The 12,079-nt window shown below is 37.0% G+C and overlaps 1 protein-coding gene across 1 annotated transcript in view; it reads left to right on the top strand.

Moving 5' to 3' along the window:
* Positions 1 to 11,828, top strand: part of Axdnd1 (axonemal dynein light chain domain containing 1) — an 84,490-nt gene extending 72,662 nt beyond the window's left edge. Inside the window, exons 21-25 of the mRNA XM_027935058.2 lie at positions 1,830 to 1,940; positions 4,984 to 5,112; positions 6,667 to 6,771; positions 10,460 to 10,542; positions 11,410 to 11,828. Coding sequence (XP_027790859.1) covers positions 1,830 to 1,940; positions 4,984 to 5,112; positions 6,667 to 6,771; positions 10,460 to 10,542; positions 11,410 to 11,641 — 660 coding nt within the window. The 3' untranslated portion in view covers positions 11,642 to 11,828. The remainder of the gene's footprint in view (positions 1 to 1,829; positions 1,941 to 4,983; positions 5,113 to 6,666; positions 6,772 to 10,459; positions 10,543 to 11,409) is intronic.
* The last annotated feature ends 251 nt before the right edge of the window (positions 11,829 to 12,079 follow it).

Genomic DNA, 12,079 nt, shown 5'->3' with positions numbered 1-12,079 from the left:
TAGGGAATGTAGCTCAATTGTAAAGCTGCCCTGGGTTAAATTCTAAGCATGCCCCTGCCCAAAATATACAATTAAATTAACTAATGCTTTTGTTCTAGGTATAAGAAGGAAGGTAAATAATATATTCATCAAATGTTATAGCTGGAAGAATCCTTAAAGGTAGTGGTGGAATGGAGGCTTACATGGGTTTAAAAAGAGCTGATTGTACACTCCTTCCCAACTTCACACCTAGTGACAACATTTGGAATTGATGAATATCATGGAAATTATGATGGTGGGAGCATTCATATCATGGAAATCAGCATTTGCTACAAATCAGGGCTCCCTACCCCCAAGATGGTTGTTAAACATTTTCCAGCTCATGAATGTATAAGGGTCACCTAGAATAAACCACCAACTTCATTTTTTAAAAATAGATGAGGGGGCTAGGATGTGGCTCAAGCGGTAGCGCACTTGCCTGGCATGCGTGCGGCCCGGGTTCGATCCTCAGCACCACATACAAAGACGTTGTGTCCGCCGATAACTAAAAAATAAATATTAAAATTCTTTAAAAAAAATATATGAGGACTATGAAGCATCTACTTGAGAACTCACAATTAATTAGGTAAAGTTAGGAGTAAAACCCAATACTTATCATCTGCCTTGTCCAGTTCTTTTGGTGATATGCAATAAGACATCATCCTAAACCATTGAATTCAGAATGTAAGCATCTGTCCTGTGTTAAGTTTATGTCACTATGACCAAAATGTCCAACAAGAACAACTTAGAGGAGGGAAAGTTTATTTTGGGCTCATGATTTTAGAGGTTCATCCATAGTTGGCCAGTTTCATTGCTTTGAGATAAGGCAGAACATCATGGCAGAAAGGTGTGGCAGAGGAAAGCTATTCTTAACGATTAATTTTTCTAAATGGGCCATTACCATGACATTTTGATTTTTGAGCACCCCCCCCCCTTTTTTTTTGGTACTAGGGATTGATCCTGGGATGCTTAATCACTGAGCTACATCCCCAGCCTTTTATATTTTTTGAGACAGAGTCTTGTCTCAATCTGGCCAATCTGGCCTCCAGTTTGTGGTCTTTCTGCCTTAGTCTTCCAAGAAGCTGAGATTACAGGCAGGGGCCACTGTGCCCAACTGTGAGTAATATTTTTATATTGGTTAAAACACAGACAAGGGCTGGGGCTGGGGCTCAGTGGTAAAGCACTTGCCTAGCATGTGAGGCACTGGGTTCAATTCTCAGTACTAATAAAAATAAATATACTGTGTGTTCATTTACAAAAAAAAAATTAAAAAAAACACAACCTAGATTAGAATCCAATTATGCTTTATATATATCCAGGATATTTAACAAGATGTTTAACTGTTATATTCCTCATCTTTAAAAAATGAGGATAAAAATAGTTTGTACCTCATATTGAGGGTCAAATTCATTAATATATTTACATTTCTTAGAGTTTGTCATATAATTATATATTATGTAAGTGCATGTTATTGTCATGCAATCATTGTTGAACTGGTCACTCACATACAGTTTATCAGGACAGACCATTTAGAGTGTTAGTAGACCCAATAATTCTTCTGCATCTGGTTTTATGGCACATCATCATACCTTATCTTGTTATAAACCTGATCTCAAACTTGGTCAAATAAGAGAGATATTCCATGTTCACAGTAAATCGCTTCTGAACCAGTCTTTGTACTAATACAAATTTAATTGAAGGGAGTTATATTTAGAAGAATTGTACTCAGTTGTTCCTCAGTAGGAGTGAATGACTGAGTTGGTTTAATCTGATATTTTCCGACATAGAAATTTTCTTGTATCTCTTCTCAGAATGAATGTTATGAGTGGATCAACACATGTACTCACCTCCTTTCTCAGATCAAAGGCAGAAAAGTGAAGTTATTGACATCTGAAGAAAAAGAGAAACTACTTGAAGAAGAGGTATTTGTCACATGTTAGCATTATTTCATTTCTTTTATGCCTGGGATCTGTCATTATTTGGGTCATTATTCAGGTCCTTCTTGTATTTCATTAGGTGAATTTCAAGCAACTTTTTCCACTGAGTATTGCAAATCCTCATTATTTACTCTATCAGAAGAGAATTTGATCAAGAGCATTGGCAACTTTTCTCCCTTTTAAGGAAGAAAATCACCTACCCAAACATCTTGCCTCACTTTGTTGGCAGGTGGTTTTTAAAAAATTTGTTCTTTTTAGGTATACATGACACAGAGTATATTTTGACATGTTGTACATACATGGAGAATAACTTATTCTAATTAGGATTCCATTCTTGTGGTTGTACATGATGTGGAGTTAACATTGGTCGTGTGTTTATATTCAAGGTTAAGAAAGTTATGTCCAATTAATTCTACTGTCCTTCTTTTCCCCTCCCCCTCCCCTTCCCTTCATTCCCCTTTTGCTGGTATGTGGATGTTAACCCACAACAAGGGAAGGTGGGGAGGGGAAGAATAGAAGTCCATTGGATTAGACAAATGGCAGGTAATTTTTTAATCCTACTTCATAAGGGAAGAATGGCTTCCAAGTACAAGCTCCCTGCTACTTCCTCAGATGCCTGCTTGTGTATTCACCCTTCTATCTCTCCAGCCTGAGTCTTTACACCTGGTTACTTTTTCCTTTGGACATTTAATCTCATGTCCAAAGTCTTCTCTCTTTTCTATCTATCTTTAGTATCTTTCTCTCTAATGGTTCCATTTTATCTATCTAAAAACAACCTATAAACACGGTTCATTTTTCCCATTTTTTAGAATCCCATCACAGTCACTTTAATTAAAATTCTAAAACTACTCGAAGGTCATCAGTGATTTCTTATTGCCTTGTCAAAGTATCTCTAATCCCATTTGCTTTTGGCGAACACTGTTAGAACATTATTCTTTCTATTAAACTAAATATAATATGCCTACTTTATCTTTTTCTACCCACAGGTCCTAATTCAGTCTTTTGGGTTAATGTAAATAAGGTGGCTTTGCCTTTCACATTACAGTATTCCCAGCATTTGAAAACAACCACATCCACTTAAGTCTGTTTCTGGATTTTCTATCCTTACCCATTGCTTTTTTCTATTTATGGATCATTACCACAACATTTTAATTTTTGAGGCTTTCTGATATATTTTCATATCTAGTAGGGCCAATCATTCTCATTGATCTTTTTTTCCAGGTATTTTTTTTTGGCTGTTCTTGCTTATTTATTCTTCTGTATAATTTTATCATTGAGCTCTAGAAAAATATGATTTTTTAAAAACTGAGAATATTAAATTTATATATTAACTTAGAACACATGTTTATCATGTTGGATTGTTTTAACCAAGAACATGGGATATAGGATGTCTATTTTTATGCCTTTGAGGTGAGTTCTTTATTTTGCCCAACCTCTTTTTATGACTAACTTACTGTCTTACTGTCCTAAACCCTTATCCTTGCACCACTTTGCAAGTTTGACTTTGGAATATGATTTACTTTCTTGGCTTTAACTAAGTCATATAACTGTCAAATCTCTATCTTTAGCTCAAATCCCTCCATATTTTCAGGTATTTACTGGATATATAAACTCAGATATCTCAGCAATACCTCAGACTCATATAGCCTAACCTGAACTCATCCCTCTCCAAACCTGTTTATCCATCTTTGTTCATTATGTCTGAATGGCATCATCATCTATCTAGTGGCCTAAATTATAAACCATGTGTCATTCAAGATGCACCTTTTCCCTAATCATCCAATGTCCATCTTTTTTTAAAAAATATTTTTTAGTTGTAGTTGGATGCTGCCCCTGACCTGTGAGGGCAGCTGATCTTCAGGTCGCTCCTGTGAATTTCCAGGGACACCAAATAAAACACAGACACACACTTTACCTTTAAACAAGCTTCAAGATGGCTCCTCCGCTCTCAGCCTCAAGCTCCCCAAATGGGAGAGCCAGGAAAAGTCACAAGAGGCTGGCGAGAGAGAGCAAGCATGTCTGGAAATGGGCTTTTATTGGGGGGACCCTTGTTCTTAGAAAGTTCCATCCAAAAAAGGTCAGGAGGGGCAAGGTTACAAAGGACAGGCGAGTGTAATTCGACCCAAGGGGCTGCAGGGCTACACACCTACCTGTGAAGACGTGTCCTCAACTTCCAGAACCCGGGCAATGTCCAGGTCACTGTGAGATGTGGTGATGGTCAAAGCCTCTCCGGGGGCGGGGAGAACACGAATCATTCAGAGTGGCCTCCCACAGTTGGACACAGTACCTTTATTTTATTTATTTAATTTTATATGGTGCTGAGGATCCAACCCAGGACCTAGCACATGCAAGGTGAGCGCTCTACCTCTGAGGCACAACTCCAGCCCCCCATCCTATGTCCATCTTGTCAATCACAAGAGTTACCTCTAAAACATCTTGAGTGCTCTTCCTCTTCATCCCTGCAACCTCTGTTGTTCATTCCTGCTTTCTGTCTTTTTCTTCTCCCTTCTCTTTCATTCTCTTCCTCTTTTCCTTTTTTCTTTCTTTCCTTTTTCCTGCCTCATTACTTTCAGGGTAAAATCCAGTTTCCATGGCATGACCGTCTAGCCTGTCCTCTATGATTGTTCTTGTCTTCTTGCTTACCTCAAATATTCTATTCAATTGAACTACTTTTATTTTCAAACCAGTTATTTACATACAAAATCCTCTGCCCAGAACCTCTTTGTGCTTTCTTCCTTCCTTTTCTTAGGCTACAAGAAAAAACTCAGACATCTCCAGGAAACCTGCTTGATCAACCTTCTCTTTCACTTGGTCTGCATTAGGTGCTCCCTACTGCATGACTATGGATATCTATAGAATTTGTTGTCCACAAAATTGTAAGCTTCTTTAAGGCAGAGACCTTTCTTACCAACTTTTGTGTTCTTACCAAGGGCTCATAACCCAGTTGCAGAATTAGCACTCAATTAAGATGTATGAATAAATAATGACAGACAGTAAGCCTTGATTATAATATTGTGTCATCACACAGGAAGTTAGCAAAGACTTCATTGAACCTGAAATAGATATAGATAAGCCTTCCAAAGAGGCTGAAGAAGAAAGTGAAGAGACTAAGGAATCTCAGGAGAGAGTGGAAGAGGAAGAAGAGAAAGCAGAAGAGGTATGATTATTTGCTGGGGAGTGGTAGTGGGTACCTGTAGTCTCAGCTGCTAGGGAGACTGAGGCAGAAGAGTTGTTTGAACCCCCAAGTTCAAAACCAGTCTGTTAAGCATATAGGTTAAGATTATTTCCTTCATCTTTTTAAGAAACAGACATAAGCCCCATGGAAAGTAGAAGTAGACCCTCTGGAGTGACTTTTTCCTTTTTTTCCTCATAGATCTAGCCACACCCACAGACACAATTACCCTGTGTCACTCTGTTTTCCTTTCTAAATCCAGCCTTTCTCCATTAGCTGCTTCATCCCTGTCCTACTAACTGCATGAACAACCTCTTACCCTGGTGCTGTTTCTTTGTCCTTCATTGCCAGATTTTTCAAATAGCAGTTTAAATTCCATATCTCCACTGATTCAGCTCCAACCCCAATCTGCTTTTACCTTTCTCCTGTCCCAGCCCCATATTTCTCCTCCCCGTCCTAGTCTCTACCCCTGCTGATGCACTTGTAGTTATAAAATCCCTTCGTGGGCATTTGTATTAATATAATAAAAAAAATTGTAACTACCAATTATTGAGTTCCCATCATGAACTCTGCACATTCTTACCTATACAAAACAACATGAAGGTATAACATTATGCTCATTTATAGATAGGAAGATTAAAGCTCTGATAGGTTGACTGTATTACCCTAAACCATATAGCTTTAGTGGCAGAACAAACGTTCAAACCTAGATGAGCCTGGCAGAAGAGCACTTGCGGATACTAGACTAACTGCTACTGTCTTTAGCTTACATAACTCATAACTGCCCAACACTGTCTCCAGTGCCTTGATTTACTTCCCTAATATTCTCTGCATATAGTTTTAACGTGGCCATGACTCCAGACCTTGTCCTGGGCCTTTTACTCACCTAAGGACAAGACAGAACAAAAATATTGTATAGTACCTAAGTCTCTTTTGACCAGCAGTTTCTGTTATTTCTGGTAAAGTTCTTGGCACATCGAAGGCTAGTACTTTTCCCTTTGTTTACAGCATAATAATAATAGCTATTATTATTATTATTATTATTATTTTATAATTATATAATAATTATTATATTTTTATTAATATTATCATTGCCTGTGGACTTAGTTCAGGCCTTTTCCTGTTTTATAAGTATCTGTTCAGCCTCCAAATGTCATTTTCCCAGTGAACACTTCTGGGCAGAGTTTCTGGACAGAGTGCAAGCTCCTTTTCCTGGGTGCACACAGCCTTTGGGACACACTTTTATGCTAACAGTAATCATGTTGTGTTTTCTTTGTTTTATTATTTGTCTTTCCTGCTATACTGTGAGTTCCTGAGGCCTGGAAGAAATCCTCTGTTTTTCCCATTGGGATCTCCCCTTGTCCCCACCCCCTCTTCCCTAGCAATTTGTCAGTGTTTGCTGTGTGGACATTTTCAAAATGCTTGCTGAATGTTTAAGAAAATGGAAAATTAAAGCTTCAGACCTGGCTCCAGGTAACTTGACTTGCCACATGTCATACACCTGCTGGTTAACAGGTCCTTGGTGTTTCTGTAATCCAGATCCCTTCAACATCTACAGAGAAGGAAGAAGTCATTCGATATATTGAGGAAGATGAAAATGTTTATTCCAAACCTCTATCAGTAGAATATGTATTGGCTTCCTGGGTATGTATCTAAAACCCAACTAGGACACTTAAAACTAACAGTGTGTGAAAATGATGTGAATGTTGCATAGCTTTTAGTCCTCTAGGAGGATCAGGACTCCTAAGTAAGGTATTACACAGATTTTCTTTTTCTTCTAGCATCATCCCTGAAAAACTCTCATTTCTTTATCTTAACTTTCCAGAAATTTCTCATTCTCATCTTTAAGCCTCATTTTAATATCAGAATTTCATTCTTTTATTTTGTCAATCTCCTGGTCAGTATTTGATTAATTTTTAGACATATTCATTTAGCAGATTTTTTTTTCTGTCATGTTTTCCTGCCCCTTCCTGGGTAATTTATTTGGAAAATAATAAAGTAATTTCACTTTCATCAGTTTCAGTTATACCATGGTCAACCACATCTGAAAATATTACTTGGAAAATTCCAGAAATAAACAATTCATAGTTTTAAGCCACACATCATTCTGAGTAATATGATGAAGTTTCATACCATCCTGCTCTGTGCTGACCAGGATGACAGTTACCCCCTTTGTTCTGCATGTCTGTACTTATGTGCCACCTGCTTCAATAGATGCCCTAGTTATTAGATTGACTGTCACAGAAGCAGGACAGGCACTATTATGGTTCAGATGTGTTGAAGACCTGATCTCCGTCTGATGGCACTCTGAGGAGATGGGAGATTTTTTAGGAGGTGTAGGACCTGATGGTTAGGAAGTTAAATCATTGCAGACATGCCCTTGAAGGGGATGTTGGGATATTGAATCTTCCTCTTTCTCTTTGCTTCTTGGCTATCATGAGGTAAATAGCTTTACTCCACCATGTGCCCCCAACTATGATGTTCTGCTTCACCCTAACCAAAGGCAGCAGGACTGAATGACCATGAACTGAAACTTCTGCAATCATAAACCAAAATAAATCTTTCCTCCTTTTAAAAGTTGTGTATCTCAGATATTTTGTCACAGTGATACAAAGCTGAATAGCACATAATATCTGCAGTTTCAAGTATCATCTGGGAATCTTGGAAAGTATATCCCCCATGATAAGGGAAAACTACTGTGCTGTCATTTATCAGCCTCAACCAGCAGCATGTGATGTGGCTATTTTTCATTCCAGGGATGCAAACTAGTTCAACATATGTGAATCAATAAATGCAATTCAATAGACTTAAAGAATCACGATTACCTCAACAGATGGAGAAAAAAGCATTTGACAAAATATAGCATCCATTCATATTCAAAACACTAGGAAAACTAGAGATAGTAGGAATATACCTCAACATTGTAAAAGTTAAACCCAAGGCTAACGTCATTATTAATGGAGAAAAACTGAAAGTATTCCCTCTAAAATCTAGAACAAGTCAGGGACACCCTCTTTCACCACTTCATTCAACATAGTCCTTGAAACTCTAGCCAGAGCAATTAAGCAAAAGAAAGAAATTAAAGGGATATAAGTAGGAAAAGAATAGCTCAAACTATTGCTGTTTGCTGGCAACATGACCCTACATTTAGAAGACCAAAAAATACTTGGGAATCAATCTACAAAAGAGGTAAAAGACCTCTACAATAAAAACTACAGAACACTAAAGAAAGAAATTATAGATGACCTTAGAAGATGGAAAGATTTCCCATGTTTTTGAATAGGCAGAATTAATATGTTAAAATGATCATACTCCCAAAAGCATGATACAGATTTAGTGCAATTCCTATTAAAATTCCAATGACATTTTTCACAGGAATAGAAAAAAAAGTCATGAAATTCATTGAGAAAAATACGAGGCTCAAAATAGCCAATGCAATCCTTAGCAAGAAAAGTGAAGCAGGAGGCACTATAATGCCAGATCTTATATTAAAGAGCTATAGTACAAAAATGGCACCAAAGCAGATATGAAGACCAGTGAAACAGAATAGAAGATGCAGAGACATGCCCACATCAATACAGTTATCTCATGCTAGACAAGGGCACCATAAATATACATTATAGAAAAGATAGCCTTTTCAACAAATGGTGCTGGGAAAACTGGAAATCCATATGTAGTAGAATGAAATTGAATCCCTATCTCGCACCCTGCACAAAAACTCAATTCAAAGTGGATCAAGGACCTAGCATCAGACCAGAGACTCTGTGCCTACATTAAGAAAATATAGGCCCAAATCTCCATCATGTCAGGTTCGGAACCAAGTTCCTCAACCTAGACTCCTAAAGCGCAAGAAGTAAAATCAGGAACCAATAAAGGGGATGGATGGTATCAAACTAAAAAGCTTCTTCACAGCCAAGGAAACAATCAAGAGTGTGAAGAGAGAGCCTACAGAATGGGAGGAAATCTTTACCACTTGCACCTCAGATAGACCATTAATTTCCAGAATATACAAAGAACTCAAAAAACTTAACACCAAACCCCAAATAATCCAAGAAATGGGCATGGGAACTGAATAGACACTTCACAGAAGTGTCAACAAATATATGAAAAAATGTCCAACATCTCTAGCAATTAGAGAAATGCAAGCTACACTGAGAGTCCATCTCACTCCAGTCATAATGGCAATTTTCAAGAATATAAGCAACAGTAAATGTTGGCAAGGATGTGGGGATAAGGTTCACTCATACATTGCTGATGGGGCTGCAAATTGGTGCAACCACTCCGGAAGGCAGTATGGAGATTCCTTAGAAAACTGGGAATGGAAAACATAAGAAGAGAGTACAATATTAGACTACAACTGAAAACAATTCATATAATTTTATTTCTCAGGTTTTAGTGAAAGGTAGTGCAGCAGCACAGTCACACACGTGAGGATGAGGCCCCAACAGGGCTTTGCTTGGTCCCATAGGACCCTATTTTGTGGCCGTCTGGCTACACACTTAAAACTCCCATTTCAGCTGTTATGTGGGGTTTTCCTTTTATTTCCCTCTGATTGGAAAAAAAAAAAAAGCAGGTAGATTTTTAAAAGCTCATACTTCTGGGGAAATAGAATATTCATTTGGAAATATGCTTATATTTTTTGCCTCTAATTTCCTCTTTCACATTCCTGTTACTTTGTTTTCAAGAATATATCTAGATTGAAAATATAGAGGTTATTTTTTTCCTTTTCCTGACAAAAATTTTATACCTTTAAGTGATTTTTATGATGTTCTCTAGTAGGAATTTAAAAAGATGTTATTGGGGGGCTGGGGTTGTAGCTTTAAGTGGTAGAGTTCACAGCTTGCATGTGTGAAGCACTGGGTTTGATCCTCAGCACCATGTAAAAATAATAAAGGTATTGTGTCCCTCTATAACTGAAATTTTTTTAAAATCTTATTGGATTTTGCAACATTATGTGCCTCATGAAGTAAATTATTAATAAGATATAGTTAATTTCCTTGATCTTTAATTTGATCTATTACAAAAACATGTTTGCCCTTCTTATTTTTTAAATCCTTGTTCCTCTCTTTTTGTTCTTATTGTGTTTCCTGCCTCTTGTAACTCATAGTGAAATTTATGCCCACTGTAGTATGAATAATTTGGAAGCTGCTGTCTGTTTGGTCACAGGTATCCTTGTTATTTTTTAGTGTTAATAACATGTGTAATAATCTACTGGACAAATATGAGGAGTAGAAAAAGAACATTCTGGAAGGCTTGATTTCAGATACCTAAAGAAGTAGAGTATTAACTTTGGGACTTTCATTTCCTTCATATCATGTATTTTCTTTGTCAGAAAGAAGAAGCTGAGCAAGGTACATTGGCTCAAAAGCATGTTGAAGTATTGGCTGTAATTGAACATATGCAGGAGAAATTAAAGTAAGTATAAGGCAGAAAATGAAAGCTACTCACCAGGGGGTTATCTGAAAAATCTACATTTCTTGGCTTACCTTTAGCTGTCTTGCCTACTTTATTCTTACTAGTGTGGTGAGTATCTCCAAATCTTCTGCTAGAGGCAATAAACTGTAGTGCTCTGGAAGGAACATTTAGCCTCACCCACAGTGCAGGTAGGAGTCAAAGTGTATGTATGTGCTCACATGTGCATCTGTGTGTAGGGAGTTAGGAGGGTCAGTATGTTTCTAACAGATGACTTAAGGAAATAAACAGAACTGGGAGAAATTATTGTACTTAAGAGAGAATGTTACATAGCCTAAAGAGTAGGAAGGGTAATGTAGTTAAGATGTCCAAGGATGCTAACAGAAGAGCAGGCCATATAGATATATAACATGTGCCCTAATAAGAGGCACATCTCAAACTGGTTTTTGTTGTTGTAGTTATAAAATCTGGTTTTAGAGGTGCAAGAAAAGAAGGGATGCTGTTATATTAATTTGTTGGATCACATCAATTATGTGAAGTCCAAGTTAATTACTGAAAGTGAGATAATTTTCATGAATTTAAAGTTTCATTCCTGACTATTGATAGATAATTTCAAATACCTAAAAGTCAGATTTTGCTAAAGAATAATAAGTATGTTATATTCTTAAATCACAGCATGATTCAACTCTAACATTAGGCCATAGTAGCTCCAAGGCCCTGAATTCTTGGTTAATCATTGATGTTCCTGCTTCCTGTATTTACACCCTTGGGACATGTTCATCTAACCCCACTGCCCTTTTCACATGATCAGTTTTTATCCCTTTTCAACACTTTTCATTTTGTTGTGTTTCTTTGGACATTGTCCAACAGAGAGGTTGAAAGCAGAGCCAGACAGGCAGAAGAGAAATTTGATGAAGTATATGAGAAGCTTCATTACACCCTCATAAAAAATAAAGATCTGGAAGGGGAACTAGAAGAAATTATCAAGATTAGAAAGGAATCAGAAGACAAACAAGAAAAATATGAAAGAGGAAAAGAAGAGAAAGTTAAAGTGGTGGAAAAACAAAAGCAGGAGGGTGAGGAGGAGGAAGAAGAAATTTAGGCCAATAGAAATTTACTCAAAACCTCTAAAGAAAGGTGAGATTTGCTTTCTCGTTTTGCTTTATTTAGATTGTATTTATGAAAGAAAACAAGATTGTGCCACAAATATTTTAAAAGAGTAGCATATCTTTAGTGCTGATCCGCTAATCTATGCTTCTGATAGGCTTACACATATATTTCACTAGCTTATTGGACAACTCACGTAAAGGAAACCAAGTAACTAGAGGTAGTGGACAAATAAACATGAAATACAACGTTTACTTAAAAAACTGGCAAAAGTTTCTTTAAGTGAAATAAAACTGTTTATCATAAGTAACAGCATAATTGTTTTATAATGTTCTTATTAGTGTTTTAAATATTATATGTACATAATAGTGGGGTACATTTTGATATAATCATACATTCCTGGAATATAATTTGCTCTATTTCAGTCCTCTCT

This window comes from Marmota flaviventris, chromosome 12 (assembly GCF_047511675.1).
Source record: "Marmota flaviventris isolate mMarFla1 chromosome 12, mMarFla1.hap1, whole genome shotgun sequence".
NCBI lineage: Eukaryota > Metazoa > Chordata > Mammalia > Rodentia > Sciuridae > Marmota > Marmota flaviventris.
Note: the sequence above shows the minus strand (reverse complement) of the source record. Positions and strands in the feature narration are given on the sequence as shown.